This window comes from Pholcus phalangioides, unplaced genomic scaffold (genome assembly GCF_987345545.1).
Source record: "Pholcus phalangioides strain wild (caught in Gottingen) unplaced genomic scaffold, Ppha-v1.0 ptg000010l_1, whole genome shotgun sequence".
Lineage (NCBI taxonomy): Eukaryota > Metazoa > Arthropoda > Arachnida > Araneae > Pholcidae > Pholcus > Pholcus phalangioides.
The window spans coordinates 22,859,118-22,883,749 of NW_028301603.1; the positions used below are offsets into that span (position 1 = coordinate 22,859,118).

The following is a 24,632-nucleotide window of genomic DNA, read 5'->3' on the forward strand; positions in this document are numbered from 1 at the left end:
AGGGCTTCCCACGTTTCACAATTTTTTTGCTATTATATAACTAACACGAACACAATTTTCAGACTGTTCATCTCTTCAAAAGAATAATGACTGTTGACAGCTCAGCTTCGATTTCAGTTCATTGACTTTTTCACTTCGAAAAAATGTCCCTCCAATCCAGAATACTTCGCACTATACTTGGTATCGTAATGTCTCTTAATATTGTATTCTTTCATCATGGCTACGCTCTCACTGCAAATGAGACAAACTGCTTTAGCCTTGTGTTTGACGAAAAAATAAAGGGATGACCACTTTTCTTGAAAAAAAAAATATAACTTCTTTTCACCTTGTTTTTTCTACAGGGTTCGCCATCATGCACTCATTTAAAGACTAAAAGGCTTCTGATCAAACGCTTGAAAGACCGAAAACACAAGTAAACTAACTGCATCAATATTGTAAAAATCCTTCAACTAGTCAAGATGCATACATCCACCTGCTCCTTCCCCAACCATGCACCGGAGAAATACGATATCATGGAAAATCCGTCCATTTCTGCTTTCTCCCACTAAAAGATAGGATGTACTCCCAGTTATATATGGTAAAGAAGTATATGGTATGGTTTCTTTTGCGTTAAAAGCTTTATAAAAAAGCTATATATAAATACCAAAGCCTCCTAGATACTACTCTCTAGGAGGCTTTGTAAATACTGTACACTGATCAGCCTGCCCTTGTTATAAGTCTATATGAAGCTGGGTGACTTTTTTTCTCGAAATCCTCGTTTTACCCTATTTTTGAATGATATTGCGTCAATCGATCGAAATGTTTTGGCGGGCCACCATAATAGCGACGGTGGGCCACGGGTTGAAGACCCCTATTCTAAACGATTTGCTTTTGAAAAAAAGACATTACAGTTCAGCATGCAAATAACAATTAAGCATAAATCATTCAATGTTTTAAACATAGGCGGAGATTGTTCATGGTGGCAAAGTGATTTTTTCGAGGCCCTAGCTGGTAAATTCTGGAAAAATTCACATACTTCTTATTTTTCTGAGGCCCCTCTTCTCTTGAGGTCTATGTGTTGTGAGCCTATGCGTTAAGACGGTACTGCTTGAATGTCTGCGGGAGGGGGGGCACAATGATGAAGATGTCAATTCATATATACACATATGAGTAGTATGGGCCCCACTATACCGCCGGAAGTGGCCGCTGAGATATAGTACGAGTTGCACTTCCGTTGTCTTATCGCTATTTACATCCGGTGTTTATTAACTGACAGCTGTTGTTTATTAAACGACTTCCGGTGTCTTATCGCTATTGATTACCGGTGTTTATTGAGTGATATATGTTTTTTATTAACCTATGGGGACAGACTCCCCTATGTGGGCAGAGCGGGGGGGTCAAGGTTGGTGTGGATGTTGTTTATTAAACGACTTCCGGTGCTCATTAAGTGATATCTGTTGTTTTTCCTCTCAACAGAACCCAGAGTTCAAAGAATGCCGACACCTTGTCATTAAGTGATCTACGAGGGGCTTTTTTGTCTCAATTTCCGGTTTTTGCAGGATTCTCACCTTATCTCGGCATTTCCTGTCTCTTTTTCTCTTAAGTCAAGAGTCAAATTTATTTACAATTCAAACTTCTATTATGTCCGGTAATTAGTTTGCTTTGTCAGTGGTTATAACTTTTTTTTCCAACTTGCTTCTCACCATTCAATTTGCTTTCGAATTCGCTGTCGAGCTTTTACAATACTGTATTGCCGTTAACGCTGAATCGTTTTAAAAGATGAAACATTACAGAAAAATAGAGAATTTAAATAAAAAAACGATTTAAAACAAATTTTATAAAACTAAAATAAAAATGATGTTTTATACAAAATTAATAATTGAAATAAGTCTCCAAAACAATAAAAATAAGATATAATTACAGAAGTAAATAATTTTTAAAGATTAAAAATAATACGCTAATATAAATAAAATAACAAAAGTAATGAAAAAATGAAACACGTGAAATAGTAACGATTAAAAATAAAGGAGTGAAAAAAGCTAACAATGAAAATAAAATTATTACACAAAGATAATAAAAATCAAATAGATAAAATAATTACGATGAGTAAATGAAATAAAGAATTTAAAAAATATCAAAAAACGAATAAACCTAATATTAAAATTTTGAATTATTAAAAATAAATTAAATAAAAAATGATAATACAAATAACATAACAAAGACAATAAAAATCAAATAGATAAGATAAAGACATCAAAAAATTGAATAAATAATAAATAAATGAAAAACTAACAATAAAATTAACACAATGATAGTAAGAATAAAAATAAAATTAAAATTTTGAAAGATTAATAAAATGAAGTAAAACAAATGAAAATAAAATAATCATACTATGAAATAAATAAAATACCAGCATAAATAGATGTATTAACAACTAAAAAAAATAAACCGGATCAAAATAATTAACTATGAGAAGGTTGTTTGAATATATTTTCTTACTAAATTTAAATGTATTCGAATGCATTTCTCACCAAGCACTCTCGTTGCATGCAACGATTTCAATATAACATTAATGAATTCTTCAGCGGAAACTTCATAGAGAGTTTCATAACCACTATGCAAACATTCAATTTTTCCTGTATTACTGATTTGAAGAAAGATTTTTCTGATTATATTCTTGCAGCATTATTCCTTAGATATCACTGTTCCATGCCATACATATGCACAAACATCCAAAGTGCATGCAGTAACTGCTACCATTCACCGAAACGAACATTTTCTTAGAAGACGAGAGGAAAGTCATAATTTTTCGATTACTGATGACAATAAAAGTTTGCAATAAAAGTTTAAATTATTAAATAGAGAATAAGATGGATAAAATAAAATAGAGTGAAATAAATAAATTTTTAAGTGTTTGAAGTGAATAAAAATAAAATTGTTAAAATAAAAGCATGAATAAAGTGGTATAATGAAAAACTAAAAATAGGTTTACATTTAAAAGATAATATCAATGAAAACAAAACAAGTGAAATAAATCATTTTTAAGTGGTTGAAAGGAATATAAAAATAAAATAATAAAGTGCGGGAAGAGACTTTAGGCTACTTCCACACGGAGCGGATGCGCACGCGGGTCCGCATACCCTTTCACACGAGCTTTGAAATTCGTGCATAAAAACTATTTTTTCGCAATTTTTGTAATTATGTTTCTCCTTCATCCCTGATTCAGTGCCCATAGGCAGCCTAGAGGCATTCTTTGGTGGTTTAATCTAGAGTCACATAGAATATGGGAATAAAGATGTCTTCATTCCGATCCTCACAAGTAGTCGATGGGAGAAACTGTCTTCAAATATTTTCAAAAGATTTTGAAAAAAAAAATCTGTCTTTTCGGAAAAATATGAAAGAAAAATTCCAAAAACATCCAATGTTCGAAAAATCCAATCCAAAAACATCCAGAACATTCGATGTTCCAAAAAAAAAAATATTCAGGAGATATCAAAGAATTTGCAAGTAGAGAAAAAAGGGGGGGGGGGTGGAGACTTTCAAAATGCCTATGCTTAGAAATATTCACATCACAATTCTGTCTTAGGCCGGGATTACACTATAAAAGTTTGATAAAAGTTCGTTTATAAAACTTGAAAAATTTAACCAATAAGCTTACCACTTGCATTTCCTCGAATGTAAACTATGAGCTTTATTGGTTGAATTTCCAACTTTTATAAAATATATTTTATAAAACTTTACAGTGTGATCCCGGCCTTAAGCCCAGATTGCACTATAAAAATTTTATAATAATTCTCTTAAAAATGCAACCAATTAATTTATCGGTTGCATTCGAGCAAATACAACCGATAAATTAATTGGTTGCTGTTTTCAAGTTTTATAAAATAACTTCCATAAACCTTTTAGAGTGAAGTCTCATCCTTAGATTAGTCACTTCTGAAATATAAAATTTTTTAGTTTATAGACTCAATATCGAGTAAAATATACTTGTAAGTATCGGGGGACAACAAAACTACTCAAGTGCTTAGGGCCTGCAATCGTCTTAATCCGGCCCTGAGTGAACGCCGTACGTGGATAACGTTGTTTAATAAAAGTATTTTTTTAAGTTTAAAAAATTAAAAGATTAAAAATTTTAAGAATAATAATAAATATTTACATAAATAAATATTTACATATTTTAAATAGTTTTAAAAATTTACAAAGAAAAAATTAAAATTTTAAATTAAATTTAAAAGTTATTAAAGTATGTAGTCCATTAAATATTCGTAATTAACAGAACGGCTTATAATTTTGGTCTCGTCAGTGGCCGTTGTTGACAGGTTTTATTGCATAAAATTGTAAAGTATGGACAACTTTAACTGGGAGTTAAAGTTGCTATATCTCAATCTCAGAAGGAAACAAACGGATACATCATATTTGATGAACAGGGACCCTCATATGGTGTTTTTAAGGGTATTTATGGCAAAATAATTAAAAAAATTCCTTTCAAAATTCTGTTAAAAAGTAGCCAAAGATGCGGACGAATTCGCTCCGCATCCGCATCGTGTGAATACCTCGGAATAAACCTATTGTCAAAACTTCTATGTGCGGATGCGAAGCCCGCACTTAGGTTTTGACACATGCGGACGACGTCCGGACCCGCATGAACATTTCCTAGGTGCGGAGATATTTCGGCTCGTCTGAAAGGCTCAGTATATTCCAATTGTTAAAACTTCTTCCGGACCCGCGTCCGCTCCGTGTGAAAGGCCTCTTATGTCTTAATGTTTCTTAATTATGTGGTATAAGAAGTGATGTCTAAAGAATAAGCTTTTTATGGGTGTTGTTACAAATCTCGTTTCGTTAAGGGGCCTTACGGAAGGAAATATCGGTAGTGTTACCGTAGATATTAAATAAAACATTTAATTCTCCACGTCGCATGGATGAACTGTTGAGGAAAGAGACGTGGGGGATTATCTTATAATAAGAAAATGGGGGGGGGGGTACTTCTCGGCTTTGAGGAGAAAAAGAAAGAGACAAGTATTTTTCGTTTATGTGCTCCACCCATAATTTCAGTACAGAGTAGGCTGGAAGTGGTGAAATAACGACTGCTTCAGAAATATTAAAATGTTGACAATGAAAACTTTTGTTTTGTGCATATTCTCTGATTATTGGTATTTAATCTCCTAAAGATCCAAAGACGATGACGATGGATAAAAAGAATAACGCATTTGCATTAAGATGTATGGAAGTGAGTGTTTTTTGGATCATGTTTGATTAACTTATAAATCTTGGTTATTTGTTTATAAAAGGCTCTTCTCGTAGCATAGATCGAAGCAGCATAATTTGAACACTAGTGGTTAATTAGCATCATCAACCACAAACGAACTTGTTCCGAAAATCTTTTCAAACTTGGGGATTGAAAACGGCTAAAGAAAAATCTTGGTTAGTCTTGTGCCATAATTGACATTTTCGCCGTAATATTTGGCGACTTAATTATTTCTTTTTAAAATTCATTTCTACTACAACAACTTCATGTCCAAAGAGAAATCGGGACGCCATTTAAAAATTTGATAAAAGTTATTTTATATAACGACTTAGTGAATAATTTTCACGGAAGTTGTGACGATTGGTGAGGTGTATACGAAGCGACGAACATGAAACATTCCTTTATTTTGCATTAACATGCGAAACACACAACCCTTCGTGATGAAGGTTAAAATCGAACTCTCTAGAATGTCTTCGTCTCTCGATACAACTTAAATCTCACGTGTCTCGTGAATAAAAGTATTGCTGTACATCCTTGTTAACAGCTTGCCTGTTACATACTCCCCCTCTGGTTTCGCGGACGTCCCGGCAAGGAACCAGCAATAGGCGTTATGGGAAGTTGTTCAGTGTTCTTGTTAGTTCCAACTTTGAGTGGTCGTCCCTTCTTTCGTGATGGCACTACGGATACAGCATCCGGTTTCGCACATGGTGTGAGAGCAGAAGTACAATATACGCTGACAGAGACACCCGATTTGGCCGTATCAGCGACTATGTACCTCGTAGGCGATCTCTGGGCTAGCACAGGGTACGGTCCATCTCGTTGTGGCGTGAACTTTGTCGACCAGTTCTTCCTTCGAGAACTCGGTTTGGAACCGTTGTCAACATAACCTTTGCGTTCATCCCGTTTTTGTTCCACTTTCTGCTTCACAGAAACTCTTGTAAGGCTTTGCATGGGAGTCAACCTGTTTTCACGACTTCTTTGGGCATGGCTGCGACTTTCTGATCGACGCGCGTTAGGGGTTTGATCCGAATATTTAATGCCGCTCCCCCTGCATTTATCGTTCCCTTCTCTAGCACTGTTTATACTTGTTTGGGTCCTTGACTCATGGAAGCTATTGCTAGACGTTATTGTTTGGCTTGGCATTTTACAACGATGCAGTATGTGATAATATCCTGGTGATCCTGGGCTGCGTCGCCTGGGACCGGAAAGTTCGACTCGTTCGTTCCTGCGGAAACGTAAGTCTAGTACTTGCCTGCCTGTCGGAGTAACTCGTGGTTGCCTTTGCACCGATTGGTGATGAAAGCTTCTTGCGGATCGGTGGATTTCGCTATGGACAGCAGGACGTGGATAGCCAGAAACATGACGTGGATAGTCACGGACGCGACCTGTTTGGTTCCTGAGACGTCTAGACCAATCCCACCGCTGAGGTTCCGATGCCATATCACCATGGTGAACTTCGCCTTCGGGAGTGTCTCCTCCCCCTGGACTGAAAAAATTTTCATTCTTTTTCCACGACCTGTTCAGCACTTGTTTCCGTTGCTCTCCTTCAACTTGTCGTAGTTGGCAAGAATTCAAGTTAACATGCTCTACTACATGTTGAACAGTTTTAATCGTAGACTCGTTCACAAAGTGGAATCGCTTCCGAGTATTTTCCCCGAAGAACCATTCCCTTCGCTTGAGATCCAACACGATACCAGCTTTCTCTAGAAAGTCGATTCCCAAAAGAGTTCTATTACCGACGATTCCAGGAAGAACTATAAATTTCGTCCTTAGTCGCTTCCATTGGATGTTGACCAATACCGTTGTGGTCCACACATTCACCGTTGATTGCTGTCCGTTTGCAAGACGCATCTCGATAGTTTCCTGATGGAATTTGGCGTTTTGCTCTTTCAAAATACGATGCAGAGTATCACTTGCGATACAGTGCGTAGCACCGCTGTCGGCACAGGCAGTTCCCACTTTGCCATTTACATGAATTTTTAACAATGCTACGGGTTTTGTTACAGAAGAGCATAGATTCAGTTCCAACTGACCAAACTGAGCGGTTGTCGCTGTCATTTCGGGATTACAGGTCGGACACTGCGCTCTAATTACCCCCGGATATCCACATCCATAGCTGCTTAGAGGTCGCTGTTCATCCAGGCTGATCATGGGAAGTGTCTGTTCATCTGCATGAATCACTGGTTTTGATGACGTCCATGGATATTTCCTCGGTGTTTGCTTTCGACGACCCTCGACATCGTACTGTTGGTTGAATTTCTTTGGGAAAGTACTCCTGGCATCTTCATACGCGTCGAGTTTCTCCGCTAGTTCCGATGGGGAGATCAACATGGCCCATACATCGATGAAATGTTCTTTCACTTGTGGAGGGCACTTCTTCTTCATCTGATCAACTATGACTAGATTAATCAAGTCCTCGAATGTTGTGACCTTAACTTCTGTTAACCACCCTTCAAGATACGTTTTCAACTCAAAATAAAAATCACGCCATGAACTCTCCGAGTTCTTCCGATGCTCTACAAAAAGCTGTCGAAATCTGTCCGCATGTAGCTTAAATCGCTTTAACAGCAGTTCCTTGAGATACCGATAGTCCTTGAACTTCTCGTCAGGCTCCCTGGCACAGATCCTAGCCACCTCCTTCGGTAAACTATTGATGAGATACGTAATCCACAATTCTTCCGGAATCTGGTGTAATCCCATGTGTCGTTCGAACAGGACCAGGAACAGTGAAATGTCATCTGATGATTCAAAACGCGGAACCGACACTTGAAAGTCCCGATTTGTCACAGCCGGTCGAACGGAAGCTTGGCACTTCTCCGCTTCTATCCTCAGTCTCTCGAGTTCGAACTGCATTTCTGCTCGCCGGTTCCTCTCTTCGGCATCTTCCCGTCGAATCCTCTCCTCTGTTTCTTCTCGTCGAATTCTTTCTTCTGTTTCTTCTCGTCGAATTCTTTCTTCTGCTTCTTCTTGTCGAATTCTCTCTTCTACGAGGGTCTGTAGCACTCCTTTTGCGAAGACCTCATCGTATTCTTTACTGGACGTAATCAGCTTCTTCAGCTCTATCACTTTCATCTCGGGTTCGGTAGGTTCGCCCATCTCTTCGGCAAGGCGACGGAGTTCGTCTTTTCGATATTTCGCCAAGTATGCCATTTTCACTCACTTGGTACCTAATTAGGATGTCCGCTTAGCTAAAAACACTCACGCGTCTATTTTAAACGTTGGGCGCCAATGTGACGATTGGTGAGGTGTATACGAAGCGACGAACATGAAACATTCCTTTATTTTGCATTAACATGCGAAACACACAACCCTTCGTGATGAAGGTTAAAATCGAACTCTCTAGAATGTCTTCGTCTCTCGATACAACTTAAATCTCACGTGTCTCGTGAATGAAAGTATTGCTGTACATCCTTGTTAACAGCTTGCCTGTTACAAAGTTAAATATCGGTAGTGCTGCCATCTAGTATCTTCATTAATGTCATCAACGTGATCAACCATCTTGAGAAAATTTTTTAAAATTTATTTTATAAAAAAAAGGTTTGTGGAAAATTAATATGTGAAAATAATTGAGAAAAACAGTATAGAGAAGACAATTCACGATAATACATAACACCCTTTTCCCCAATAACTTCGTGGACGAGTGGTAGCCTCGATCATAGGCATATTTTGAGATCATCAAAAATATTTTTAGAGCGCGACATATTTTTTTTTATACTTTTAATGTGCTGTACCATTATTTTTATTTTTTTATATACTTATTTCATAAGGCAACCATTTAGTGAATAATTGGTTCGATGGTTAGCACACGGAGAGGGAAAGGTTCTCTCAGCTGTCATGGGTTCGAATTTCGACAGGTCACTGAAAAAGTTATTTTTCCAAATAAATAGAATTGGTCTGTGTCAATGCCATTTTGAATCTGACAAAATAAGTCTGGCTCGAAAAGTGCGAAATCCGGCCAAAGTCGGTTAAAAACGCGCGCGAAAATAGAAAACATTTATGGTGGTGCCATCTAGTGGCAGAAATAGACATTATAGTACCTCAAGCGCTGCCTTGCTCGCATCATGTTCGGGCTACACTGATGATAAAAGTGGTTAAATTTAAGTGATATTTCCCTATGATTTCTTTCACATTTGCGAAACTCATGAACTTAATTTAGAATTATCCCTTTCAGACCCAGTACTAGGAAACAGAATGAGCAGGCCCGTAACTAGGCTGAGGCAACTAGGGCGGCGCCTCGGGCCATGAACCACACATCCTGGGTCAGGGCTCTAGGCTGGGATTTTTGGTGCGCCCCAAGCCAGACTTTTCACGGGCCCTTCTATAGTGAATTTATAGCTGTCAGCACTACACATAACAAGCATTACACAAAAACAAACTTTACGTCAGGTTTCACTATATGTACACTCACATTCCAACATGTACCAATTCGTTAGAGGTTCCGCAGAGGAATATGAACATGCTTCACATAAACATGTTTCGCTCAAGCACTGGATTACATCGTATGTATATAGCTGACCAATCAGTGTTCCAAGAGGTCATCAATTGACGTCATGGCTCACACAAGGCGGGGTAGAAGCAGACAGGGCTCTGGATCCCATGTTGTTCTACTGATTTTGTGTTTTACACCATAAACGAACTGCAAACAACCGAGGCTATTTATTTTGCGTATGTATAGTATTCGATTAAATTTACCAGTCACCCTCAGGTGTGTGCGACAGATGCGGCCACACGGGCCTTGCGTTGATCGAGTCCCGCATTCGTGGTAATATAAAAAAAAGTTAATTTTTTTACTACATTAGAACAAGACAGCCATGTTTCAACAATAAAAATGATAATGATTACGGTATTCCAAATAATACAACAAATAAACGAGAATTATTCGCAATTTGAAGTAGTCCGACAGGCCATTTTCTCTACGGGCTCCGTGTCTGGTAATTGTGGTCCTGGGATTGACCTAATAATGAGCGTCTACTGCCATTTTATTTTGGGCTCGAAATTAGTTTAACCTGCATCATAATGCAGTAATAATTAAAGTAGTAGAGGGGATTAAATGCCACCAATTTTTCAGCTGGTTTTTAGACCCTTAATACCTTAGTTTTAGTTATTTTTTATTTTTCCACAAATTATAAATGCCATTTTTTAGTGCCTATTTTAGGCATTTTTAGTGCCTTTCTGCCAGAATATTTTAGGTATTTTAGTGCCTGGTTGCCTGCCTATTTTGATCATTTTTAGTATCTAAACTTCCGGGCTCCACTTATTAGGAAGGCTAAGTAGTGGGTGCTCCATCACGACAATGCACTTGGTGGAGGATGAGACAAAAGGATGCTCGCACAATACACTTTTACATCTTTGTATGAACAATGTCAAAAATGCATAATTGCAAAGGGTAGTTACTTCGAAGGAAACACCAAATAATCAGGTTCTATCTGTTCTCGTTCTTCCGTAATAAGTCTTGGAACTTTTTGAACGAGTACAGTATATACTGTAAATAAGAAAACAGTGGAATATTAAAACAGCATAATTAAACATGACATACTGTACGGATTAGGTAACAGGTTGAGGTTATTTGAAGAGATGCTGGAAATCGATGTTGATGAAAAAAATGGCATAGAAATGAAAGATGACTTAACAAGAATAACTTGCCTGTCTCAGCGTTTTCATAACCAATATGTTTGAGTGTGTCGCGGACAACTTGCTCGTAACTAATTTTTGCTTTCGAAGTGATCTCACCGCATACCAGAACTTTCTCTTTCTTGACAACTGCCTCTACGTAGCAAAAAAAACAGTAAAAAAAACAGCATTTTATGTTACACGAAGTGAATTATTGGTGACATTTTCGCATAATTAAAAAAAACGGTACCAATTTTGTGGGTGCTTCCAATCAATTGAAACTGGTTGACTGGGATAAAATTGCCCGACATAGCACTACAAAGAGAATTCAGTGGTTCTTTAACCCACCTACTGCTGCCTGGTGGGGTGGTTTTTGGGAACGATTGATTGGTGTTACCAAACAGATCCTGAGAAAGGTTCTTGGTCGATCTCTTCTGTCATATGAAGAACTTCTGACTGTGTTATGTGACACCGAGTCAGTAGTGAATTCTAGACCACTTACCCATGTATCCACTGTGGATAGTAGCCTCATTCCGCTATCACCAAACAGTTTCTTGATAGACATCTGTGAAACTGGAGTGCCTGATGTTGATCAAATTGATGAAAAAAGTCTTAATAAATGAATGACCTTCGGAAAAGATTTCGATCTGAATATTTGGGGCTTCTGATTCAGAGGGGTGAGTGTAAGAAATATGATAAGCAAGTAAATGTTGGTGACATTGTGCTCATTGGAAATGACTCAACAAAATGTCTCGAATGGCCATTAGGAATGGTAACCGAAATATTGCCTGGCAGAGACCAAGTGAAGAGATTGGTGCGGTTTAAAACATCTAAAGGTGAATGCCTGAGACCAGTTCAGAGACTTATCTTCCTAGAAGACTCAGTGAATGATACTCAAAGTTCCAAGATGCAGGAGATGAAGACTAGGTCTGGCAGGACAGTAAAAGCTCCTAGAAGACTGAAACTTTGAAAATTGTCTCTTTTTTTTTTTATTTGGTCTCTAATTGAAAATAATTTTTTTTGCCTTCGAGTTGAAGTCGCAATTTTGCATATCATGTTTGTTTCTTAGATTTTGATAATGATTAAGTTTAAGTTGTTTTCCAACAACTTAAGGTGGGAGGATGTCAAGTCTTGTATAGACTTTTCGGATATTTTTTATAATTATTATTTTTCTGTTCATGTGAGTGGCAACAGTTAGTTTGTCAAGCTGGCAAGTCCAGTCCAGTCTTGGTGTGTTCCTTTGAAAAGATGTAAATAAAAACACGTTAAGTTTTTTGTCGCTCTTCAAATTAATAATTGAACCCGCGATGCTGGTAGCAGTTAATTTCCCCGGCCAGCACGTTTCGAACTGAACATCATTCTTAACGTACAAAATTACCTGCAAAAATCGGTTAAAACTTAAACGGATTTTTTCAACTTATGTCGGCCATGAGATTATCTTCTCATGGTTTTTCATCAGCTTGCCAGGCCTTTAGTAAGCCGTTGCTATAGCCTTGAAGGCAGGATTCGGTGAAAAATTTCTCGCATTCCGCGAATTTATTATTCGCAAATGCGGACTTGTGTAAAATTATTTTTGTTCACTTTTTTTAAAAATTGAATATTTGTTTTTCATCTCTTGTTGTGTTCTTTCCGGTTTGTTTTCTTGTTATCGGTGAAAAAGGATAGAAATCAACACTTACATTTTAACATCGGGAAAAAAAGGTAGATTTTTTTTTTCCATTCCAAAGTTTCAATGTTTGCGTTTCTTTAGTCCCTACTCAAGCTTGAACAGAGTTGACAATGTAGTTATTTTCCAACTAGATAGGCCTTTTTTCTTGGCCATTTGGATGGGAAAAATACCCATCTAGTTGCTAGTTGTTTGTCCTTTTCAAAAAAAAATTTCTGTATACTAGTAGTCTATTAGTAAATCACGTGAAAATACAAGAATATTCCGGGAAATACGAGACGTATGGTTATTAAAATAATGATTAAAATTAATAAAGTCCAAATTCTAGTTGTTTTCGATAAAGAGATGAATCTATTTTTTGAAATTCCTTTTGTTTTCCTCAGAAGAGACACGGCAACAACTTTCCAATTGGGTTTTTTAGGACAGGGTGTCCATTTAAAAATTAAGATTTTTTAGTTTGCGACGCTATATGTTCACTCTCAAAAGTGGTACAGGGTGACTTTTTTAGCACATTTTGAGAATTTTTTAAATTAGAACCATACTTTTACGACTAATGGTTCATGAGATAAGGGCCACATTGAGATTCACCACTGTGTAGTGAATATTCGGGGGCACGAAAATTTCAAAAATTTTCTTCTTCCGAGATTAAAATATCCATTTTCTAATTAATTCAATGTGCTGAGTACGAATATGACAAAAAGCTGAATTGACTACGGTTTCTTGTAATGTGTACGCATTATTGAGAAAAAATTTATAAATATGTAAATACACTGCTCAACAAAAGATCTCTTTTTCCATGTTCATAAAGAAATTTCAATGGTTTTAAGAAATATTGGGGGCTACTAATTCTGAATCTGGCATTGGTTTTGTCAGATTGATGGCTTTAGTTTTTGAGATAAATTAAAAGTCAAATTTTTAAATGGTAACACATAAGTAGCATACAAATCACATTGAAACTGTGCATTATAAATAAATACAGTAAATCATTAGCAAAGATATTTCAATGATTTTAGAATCATTCTGGGACGTTGATTCCGAATCTGGCATTGGTTTTGCCAGATTATCTCTAGGTTTTGAGATAAAGGGAAAACTAAATTTCAATACAAATACAAAAGCAGCATATAAATCACATTGTTGAGAGTATGCATCATTCCAAAAACTAGAACCAATTCGGCAAAACCAATGCTAGATTCGGAATTAGCGCCTGTATCACCCTAAAATGACTGAATTATCTTTAGCAATCGTTTACTATATTTGTTTACAGTGCACAGTTTGCATGAAATTCATATGCTGCTTATAGAGTATTATCAATGACATTTAATTTTCACGTTATCTCAATGTTTGTTAGAGCCAATCTGGCAAAACTAATGCCAAATTCAGAATCAGCAGCCCCAATATACCCCACAATCACCGAAATATCTTTGATAGCAAAATCAGTGTTGAGCAGTGTTACCTGAGCTGTAAGTATTAACTTTAAAAGTTCTTACCACATGCAACTTTCGCATCAGGATCTATCCTTAGATGGGCATCCAGTACTGCGTCACTTATCTGGTCACATAATTTATCTGCAAAAAAAATTAAAAAGTAAAATTTACTGAAAATTGTTTTTGTACACAAACCACTCTGGACGATTTCTTGAGTATATAGGTGTACGTAGGGGATTTTCTCGGGGAGTGAAGAGTTTACATTTTTACGGCAAAATAACACTGTAATCTCAGCTCAACGCACGGGGGAGGGGACTTGCGTATTCCAATGCTTCAGTATATGTGTGAGTTTCCATCATTTTCATCCAATACGAAGAATGAAAATTGTCACGTAACCAAAAAATAAAATAACTTTGAAGGGTGGAGTAAATAGATTTAGAATTCACTAAAAATGTCTAACTTTGATCTATTAACCAGCTGCAAACTTCGAAACCTTAATACGCATCAAAAAACTATGCGTATCGTGTAAACGTCTGTGCTGTCTTCAAAATGATCGAGATATAGCGGACGCAACCTCTAGTTGAACTTTTACCTATCGTAGATGATGCATGTGACGTCACGCTTCGCATTTTTCTGGTGCGACTGATTTGAGCTACAGCCACTATATAATAAGCCACTATCCTTATACAATCGTCTTAATTTAAGCCGCTTCCATATACAAACGGAAACGTGCGTCTGCAGCCTGCGGTAAGGCGATATCCTGCAGTAGACCCAAAACAAGCAACCAATGAAAAAGCAGCATTTTCTGACGTCACCGAAAGTGCAGTTCCTCCCCTTCCTCGCTTAACGGTGACTATATAGTCCTGCTTTGGTGACTTGCATAGGCGTGCCCAAGGGAAGGGGGTTGGGGTTCTCTCTAACGCCCCCCCCCCTCCTCAAGCCGAGATTACAGTGTTATTTTGCAGGAAAAAACGTACCCCCCCCCGAGAAGAAAAGGAAATGAATCCCCCCCCCGCTCCATTGAGAAAATTCTGCGTACGCTTATGGTCATTTCTATGTCATAATGGCGAGAGAAATTTGTGGCGTCTGTAAAAAGAATTTCAAAAATAAATTCCAATTAAGGAAACACGTGAGAAATGTCCACAAAATTTTATGTGAGGGTTCCATTTCTTGCGTTGAAGAGTTCAGCAAAGTTTGGAAAAACTTAGTTTGTTCAGCAGCAAAGTTTACTTTTTTAGTTTATTAATCACCTTTGCAATTTAAATATTTGGTGACATAAATAAATCACATTTAACCATACATTAAAAAAACGAAGATAGTAATGAGGAGAAAAACCTCAGCCAAGTTAGTGGTATTCGAACTCACAACTTTAACAATGCGTATCTCACGCTCTAACCAATGTACTAACTGCAAATATTGAACTCGTGTTAAATTAAGTATATCTATCATAAAACGTCACCAGAATATATGTTGGCACCAATCAACAATCGCGCCAAATAACCAAGACCATATTCTGCGAGCAAGCTCTAGTGAAAAAAGATGAGAGAAAGCATCTCTTTTCCACTCCCGATTTATTGACGTAATAAAATGCTGTTTTTTCATTGGTTGCTGGTTTTGGGTCTACCTCACAGAGTAATAATACTTATTTATATCTTAAGTCTATGGTCTACCTATAGCCACTAGAATCCTTATCTAGTCGCCTTAGGTCTACCTAGATCCCATTTATACACTATATGAAGGCGTCTTAGAGGCCTTTCACACGGAGCGGATGCAGACGCGGGTCCGGAAGAAGTTTTAACAACTGGAATATACTGAGCCTTTCAGAAAGCCGAAATATCTCCGCACCTAGGAAATGCTCATGCGATTCCGGATGTCGTCCGCATGTGTCAAAACCTAAGTGCGGGCTTCGCATCCGCACATAGAAGTTTTGACAATAGGTTTATTCGGAGCTATTCACACGATGCGGATGCGGAGCGAATTCGTCCGCATCTTTGGCTACTTTTTAACAGAATTTTGAAAGGCCCTTAATAAATACCCTTAAAAACACCATATGAGGGTCCCTGTTCATCAAATATGATGTACCCACATACGTCTATCCCTTTGTTTCCTTCTGAGATTGAGATATAGCAACTTCAACTGCCTTTTGTCCATACTTTACAATTTTATGCAATAAAACCTGTCAACAACGGCCACTGACGGGACCAAAATTATAAGCCGTTCTGTTCATTACGAATATTTAATGGACTACATACTTTAATAACTTTTAAATTTAATTTAAAATCTTAATTTTTCTTTTTAAATTTTTGAAACTATTTAAAATATGTAAATATTTATTATTATTCTTAAAATTTTTAATTTTTTAAACTTAAAAAAAATACTTTTATTAAACAACGTTATCCACGTACGGCGTTCACTCAGGGCCGGATTAAGACGATTGCAGGCCCTAAGCACTTGAGTAGTTTTTTTGTCCCCCGATACTTACAAGTATATTTTACTCGATATTGAGTCTATAAACTAAAAAATTTTATATTTCAGAAGTGACTAATCTAAGGATGGGACTTCACTCTAAAAGGTTTATGGAAGTTATTTTATAAAACTTGAAAACAGCAACCCATTAATTTATCGGTTGCATTCGAGCAAATGCAACCGATAAATTAATGGGTTGCATTTTTAAGAGAATTATTATAAAATTTTTATAGTGCAATCTGGGCTTAAGGCCGGGATCACACTGTAAAGTTTTATAAAATATCTTTTATAAAAGTTGGAAATTAAACCAATAGGCGCATCGGTTGCATTCAAGCAACCGGTGATCTTATTGGTTGAATTTTTCACGTTTATCAAAGAGCTTTTACAAAACTTTTATAGTGTAATCCCGGCCTAAGACAGAATTGTGAATATTTCTAAGCACAGACATTTTGAAAGTCTCCACCCCTTCCCTTTTTTTTTACTTGCAAATTCTTTCATATCTCCTGAATTTTTTTTTTTTGGAACATCGAATGTTTTGGATGTTTTTGGATTGGATTTTTCGAACATTGGATGTTTTCGAAATTTTTTTGAAAAGACAATTTTTTTTAAAAAATCTTTTGAAACTATTTTAAGATATTTTCTCCCATCGACTACTTGTGAGCATCTGTATAATGAAGGCATCTTTATACCCATATTCTATGGGGCTTTAGATTAAACCACCGAACAATGGCTCTATACTCTGTTCGCTCTAACTTGGGTCCTGATGTAAATAAACCGCTGTACTAACTTTTGATATCACTCCGCATCTTTTATTACTATTGGTTGTAATTTTACCCGCCCGTTCATTACGTGTTCCGAACACTTGCGTTTTTTCTTCAAACGCGAGATTGTAAATTCGTTATGGCGAATTTTCTAACACTAATTAAAATAGAAAGAGGTATATATCTCCCAAAGAAAAAAGTTCGATAAGGTATTCTGATGTTATTATGGCATACTCCTCAAGAGTTGGGATATTATTTGTTTATTATTCATATTATTTTACGGCAGATAGTGGAAAAAAAATCCATGTTTTTCTTATTACTTTTTTTTTCTTCAGAATTTTACAATTTTATTTCTGAGCTAATTTACGCGGTATGATTTTCCTGGGCTGAATATGCTACCAATTATAACGTGAAACAAATTATGAGCGTTGTGTTGCCACTTTTTATTTTTCTTGCGGGTCTGTATAATTAAATATTTCATAATTATAGGCTGTTTATGGGCACTGAATCAAGGTTGAAGGAGAAAAATAATTACAAGAATTGCGAAAAAATAGTTTTTATGCACGAATTTCAAACTAAAGATGCGGGCACTTAAGTGCAGGTGTGAAAGGGTATGCGGTTGCGGGTCCGGAAGAAGTTTTAACAATTGGAATATACTGAGCCTTTCAGACGAGCCGAAATATCTCCGCACCTAGGAAATGTTCATGCGGGTCCGGACGTCGTCCGCACGTGTCAAAACCTAAGTGCGGGCTCCGCATCCGTGCATAGAAGTTTTGACAATTGGGTTATGCGGGGCTATTCATACGATGCGGATGCGGAGCGAATTCGTCCGCATCGTTGGCTACTTTTTAAAGATGATTTTGCACGGAATGTTTTTAATTATTTCCCATAAATACCCTTAAAAACACCATATGAAGGTCCCTGTTCATCAAATATGATGTACCCGTATACGCCTGTCCCTGTTTCCTTCTGAGATGGAGATATAGGAACTTTAACTGCCTTTTTTGTCCATACTTTACAATTTTATACAATAAAATCTGCCATTAACGGGACCAAAATTATAAGCCGTTCTGTTCATTGCGAATGTCTAATTGACTACATACTTTAATAACTTTCAAATTTAATTAAAAAATTTAATTTTTTCTTTTTTTTATATTTATTTGAAATTATTTAAAATATAATAATAATTATTTGAAATATTATTTTAAATATTTTTATTTTTTTAAATTTTTAAACTTTTAATTTTTTTAAACTTAAAAAAAAATACCTTAATAAACAACGTTATCCACGTACGGCGTTCACTTAGGGCCGGATTAAAACGTTTGAAGGCCCTAAGCACTTGAATATTTTTGGTGGTTCCCCCGATACCTACAAGTATATTTTACTCGATATTCAGTCTATAAACTGAATTCATGACAGTCTATAAACTGGAAAAAAAAAAAAAAATGAAATTTTATATTTCAGAAGTGACTAATCTAAGAATAGGATTTCACTCTAAAAGGTTTATGAAAGTTATTTTATAAAACTTCAAAAAAGCAACTAATAAATTTATCAGTTGCATGCCAGCAAATGCAACCGATCAGCTCATTGGTTGCATTGTTAAAAGAATTATTATAAAATTTTTACAGTGTAATCCGGGCTTAAGGCCGGGATTATACTATACAGTTTTATAAAAGATCTTTTATAAAAGTGGAAAATTCAACCAATAGGCGCAGGTTGCATTCAAGCAAATACAACCGGTGATATTATTGGTTGAATTTTTCACGTTTTATCAAAGAGCTTTTACAAAACTTTTATAGTGTAATCCCTCTTTAAGGCTGTTATTACCGTATAAAACTTTGATTAAAAATTCTTTTATAAAACTTGAAAAATGTAACCAATAAACACATCTGTTACATTCGAGCGAACTTAACTGGTCAGCCTATTGGTTGCATTTTTCAAGTTTTATAAACGAACATTTATCAAACTTTTATGCATAGTGTAATCCCGGCCTAAGACAGAATTGTGATGTGAATATTTCTAAGCACAGACATTTTGAAAGTCTCCACCCCCCCCCTTTTTCTCTACTTGCAAATTCTTTGATATCTCCTGAATATTTTTTTTTTTGGAACATCGAATGTTCTGGATGTTTTTGGATTGGATTTTTCGAACATTGGATGTTTTTGGAATTTTTCTTTCATATTTTTCCGAAAAGACAGATTTTTTTTTTCAAAATCTTTTGAAAATATTTGAAGACAGTTTCTCCCATCGACTACTTGTGAGGATCGGAATGAAGACATCTTTATTCCCATATTCTATGTGACTCTAGATTAAACCACCAAAGAATGCCTCTAGGCTGCCTATGGGCACTGAATCAGGGGGTGAAGGAGAAACATAATTACAAAAATTGCGAAAAAATAGTTTTTATGCATGAATTTCAAAGCTCGTGTGAAAGGGTATGCGGACCCGCGTGCGCATCCGCTCCGTGTGGAAGTAGCCTAAAGTCTCTTCCCGCACTTTATTATTTTATTTTTATATTCCTTTCAACCACTTAAAAATGATTTATTTCACTTGTTTTGTTTTCATTGATATTATCTTTTAAATGTAAACCTATTTTTAGTTTTTCATTATACCACTTTATTCATGCTTTTATTTTAACAATTTTATTTTTATTCACTTCAAACACTTAAAAATTTATTTATTTCACTCTATTTTATTTTATCCATCTTATTCTCTATTTAATAATTTAAACTTTTATTGCAAACTTTTATTGTCATCAGTAATCGAAAAATTATGACTTTCCTCTCGTCTTCTAAGAAAATGTTCGTTTCGGTGAATGGTAGCAGTTACTGCATGCACTTTGGATGTTTGTGCATATGTATGGCATGGAACAGTGATATCTAAGGAATAATGCTGCAAGAATATAATCAGAAAAATCTTTCTTCAAATCAGTAATACAGGAAAAATTGAATGTTTGCATAGTGGTTATGAAACTCTCTATGAAGTTTCCGCTGAAGAATTCATTAATGTTATATTGAAATCGTTGCATGCAACGAGAGTGCTTGGTGAGAAATGCATTCGAATACATTTAAATTTAGTAAGAAAATATATTCAAACAACCTTCTCATAGTTAATTATTTTGATCCGGTTTATTTTTTTTAGTTGTTAATACATCTATTTATGCTAGTGTTTTATTTATTTCATAGTATGATTATTTTATTTTCATTTGTTTTACTTCATTTTATTAATCTTTCAAAATTTTAATTTTATTTTTATTCTTACTATCATTGTGTTAATTTTATTGTTAGTTTTTCATTTATTTATTATTTATTCAATTTTTTGATGTCTTTATCTTATCTATTTGATTTTTATTGTCTTTGTTATGTTATTTGTATTATCATTTTTTATTTAATTTATTTTTAATAATTCAAAATTTTAATATTAGGTTTATTCGTTTTTTGATATTTTTTAAATTCTTTATTTCATTTACTCATCGTAATTATTTTATCTATTTGATTTTTATTATCTTTGTGTAATAATTTTATTTTCATTGTTAGCTTTTTTCACTCCTTTATTTTTAATCGTTACTATTTCACGTGTTTCATTTTTTCATTACTTTTGTTATTTTATTTATATTAGCGTATTATTTTTAATCTTTAAAAATTATTTACTTCTGTAATTATATCTTATTTTTATTGTTTTGGAGACTTATTTCAATTATTAATTTTGTATAAAACATCATTTTTATTTTAGTTTTATAAAATTTGTTTTAAATCGTTTTTTTATTTAAATTCTCTATTTTTCTGTAATGTTTCATCTTTTAAAACGATTCAGCGTTAACGGCAATACAGTATTGTAAAAGCTCGACAGCGAATTAGAAAGCAAATTGAATGGTGAGAAGCAAGTTGGAAAAAAAAGTTATAACCACTGACAAAGCAAACTAATTACCGGACATAATAGAAGTTTGAATTGTAAATAAATTTGACTCTTGACTTAAGAGAAAAAGAGACAGGAAATGCCGAGATAAGGTGAGAATCCTGCAAAAACCGGAAATTGAGACAAAAAAGCCCCTCGTAGATCACTTAATGACAAGGTGTCGGCATTCTTTGAACTCTGGGTTCTGTTGAGAGGAAAAACAACAGATATCACTTAATGAGCACCGGAAGTCGTTTAATAAACAACATCCACACCAACCTTGACCCCCCCGCTCTGCCCACATAGGGGTCTGTCCCCATAGGTTAATAAAAAACATATATCACTCAATAAACACCGGTAATCAATAGCGATAAGACACCGGAAGTCGTTTAATAAACAACAGCTGTCAGTTAATAAACACCGGATGTAAATAGCGATAAGACAACGGAAGTGCAACTCGTACTATATCTCAGCGGCCACTTCCGGCGGTATAGTGGGGCCCATACTACTCATATGTGTATATATGAATTGACATCTTCATCATTGTGCCCCCCCCCCGCAGACATTCAAGCAGTACCGTCTTAACGCATAGGCTCACAACACATAGACCTCAAGAGAAGAGGGGCCTCAGAAAAATAAGAAGTATGTGAATTTTTCCAGAATTTACCAGCTAGGGCCTCGAAAAAATCTTTTTCAAAATCTTTTGAAAATATTTGAAGATAGTTTCTCCCATCGACTACTTGTGAGGATCGGAATGAAGACATCTTTATTCCCATATTCTATGTGGCTCTAGATTAAACCACCAAAGAATGGCTCTAGGCTGCCTATGGGCACTGAATCAGGGGCGAAGGAGAAAAATAATTACAAAAATTGCGAAAAAATAGTTTTTATGCACGAAATAGTTTTATGCCGCTGTGGTGGTCGAGTGGTTATAGTGACGGACTCGCGATGCGAGGATCCGGGTTCGAACCCCACAGTGGTGGTCGGCTGAAGTTGGTTTTCTGTGGTTCCCAACTTCAAGGCGCAAATGCGAGCCGATCTCCCCGTTAAAAAGTCTCGCCACAGAGAGCAACAGTCCTACAACGATAAATCATTCAATCATAACACTTCACTGATAGTTAGAAAAAAAACTAGTGGCAGATGGCAGCACTACACATAACAAGCATTACAGAGAAACAACAAAACTTCACGTCAGGTTTCACTACACGTACACGCACATTCCCGCATGTACCGATCCGTTGGGAGGTTCCGCGGGAGGGGGGGGCATGTGTGGTGTAGTAGTAGTAGGTAGGGCCTCCAAAAAATGGCTCGGGGATCCATGATGTTCAAGTCAGCCACCTCGTTGGGCAATTTGCCTGTTGTGGCGTTGTATTTGTATGATAAGATGCGGGCGATTCGTCCGCATCTTTAGTGCTCGTGTGAAAGGGTATGCGGACTCGCATCCGCTCTGTGTGAAAGGGGCCTTAGGTCTACCGCAGGGTGTAGACGCACGTCAAGCAGAACTGTCAGCCATTTTTTGAGGAGCGAGGGTTTGCTGCATTCAATCGTTGCGTCGGAAATGAACGCCAAACAGATTTAAAAAAAGGATCGCGTTGGAAACTTCATATGGCAGCCTAACAGAATCCTCCCGCGCTGAAAATGGGGGACGAATGCATATGAAGAATTCGATTTGAGGGAAAAATTATAAATTTCAATGATCGAACTTACTGCGAGAAAAATATAATATATACTAATAATTTCATATAATATTATTAGTAACGACGAGTGGAATTCATTACAGTTCGTGCGCGATTACGATGTAAAATTCAATCAAACACTAATAGCAGCGGTTCTCAACCGGTGCTCCGCGGAGCCCTTGAGGCTACTTGTGCACTACCCAGGGGCTCCCCAGCGACTCAAGGAAAATAAAATAAATAAGTAAATTTGATAGATAAATGAAAAAAGAGGCCTACAGGGCTCCGATATAAAAATTATGTGCTGAAAAGGGCTCCGCGAGTCAAAGAAGGTTAAGAACTGCTGGTTTATAGCAATAACATTCATATTTACTTTTTAACTTAATTTTTTTTTCTCTTTTAGCAAAAATGATAAATACGGAAACATATAAGGTGAAAAAGGGGGGGGGGAAATCCATTCTCCCTGATCCTTAATTTTTGGGCGGGGTGTCAGCATAAGAAAAAAGAAACACTTATTTACAGAAATGACTAGGTTACATAAAGGAAATAACTTCAGAAACATTAAACACCCAGAAGAAAAGAATTTCATAAATGGACACTACTGACTCTGAATATTATAAAACTTATAACAAAATTCATAAAAATTTTAGAAGAATGTTTGATTATCATTTCATTTCAATTTTCTTTAAATGCTGAATTCACACAGGTTCAATAATTTCAATCGATGAGCTCAATGAGTGAATAAATTTATTTAATAAAAAAATATGCACACACATAATTAATCACTTATGAAAGCAAGACTTTACAAATATCATATTCGTAACACCACACGTTACGCACACTATATAATCAACTACCACCTTACTTTAGTAAATTTTGAATTACAGAAAAATCTGTAATAACAAATCAGGAAATTTGGAATTTTATTGGACCACTAGCTATAATACCCGGCGCTGCCCGGGTTTTCTTCAATGAGGCTTTTTTGGATCACGTGATATCTCCCTCCCTTTTTCTTGAGGGACATACAAACCGTGTCCAAGTTAACCAATATGGCGACTTCCTGCGCGATTCATGAAATAAACAAATCTAGATTTACACAGAAACGTAGAAATGAATATATATTTTTCTTTTTTCAAGGGGCGCTAGGTATTTCGATCCTCCCCCCCACCCCTTGAACTTCAAGTTATCCATCTGTCTGTTCCAGCTTCCAAAAATCCTTAGTTAAACCTGTGGAATTTTTTCGATGCACTTTTCACGGGCTCATAACTAACCCACATGAATTTATGCAAATAAATACCAATAGAGACAATATGGAGACATTAATTTTCATACTTGAGAAGATATAAATGAAATCAATGATATTGCTCGAATATCCAACTCAAAAGTATAGGTTTGGCTAATTACTTCATATTTAATCTCCTGGGCTTCGTATATCTCTAAGCGAACTGAATATTTCAAAAATCGAGAATTCAATACAATTTTTAAAATTATTGATGGGGCGGAAAATCCCACTAATTTCCGCATTTCTACAGTAAAATCGACAATTTTAGCACTGATTTCTATGAGGATCACCCTTTTCCTGACTCTCAAAGCGATGCTGATGATGATTATGACGTGTATTCAAAAAGCCTCATTACTGAGAGTATATTGAAAATGTGGCAAACCATTATAAAGGCATAAACTATTATACATATACTAACAGGATCAAAGAAGTGACAAACCATTGTAAAGACATAAACACGTCTGAAACTCATCGCTAGGGAACCACGGTAACCAAAGTAAACGTTCGGAAAGTGATTGTTGAGGCCCAAAAACCATTGTTGCCGGACAGTTTTTTGCCCATTTGGGGCATTTGCCCTGGTCTGACGAAATTTTAAAGTAGCCTATCGTTCAAGTCGGGTCCCATTTGGTATA

The 24,632-nt window shown here is 36.0% G+C and overlaps 1 protein-coding gene across 2 annotated transcripts in view; it reads right to left on the minus strand.

The window, feature by feature from the left end:
• LOC149081138 (S-adenosylmethionine synthase-like) overlaps positions 1-24,632 on the minus strand; it is a 95,028-nt gene that overhangs the window by 43,711 nt on the left and 26,685 nt on the right. For both annotated transcript variants that reach the window (XM_089237927.1, XM_089237928.1), the window contains exons 2-3: positions 13,988-14,065; positions 10,868-10,990 (exon numbers count right to left, since the gene is read on the minus strand). In XM_089237927.1, coding sequence (XP_089094053.1) covers positions 10,868-10,990; positions 13,988-14,065 — 201 coding nt within the window. The remainder of the gene's footprint in view (positions 1-10,867; positions 10,991-13,987; positions 14,066-24,632) is intronic.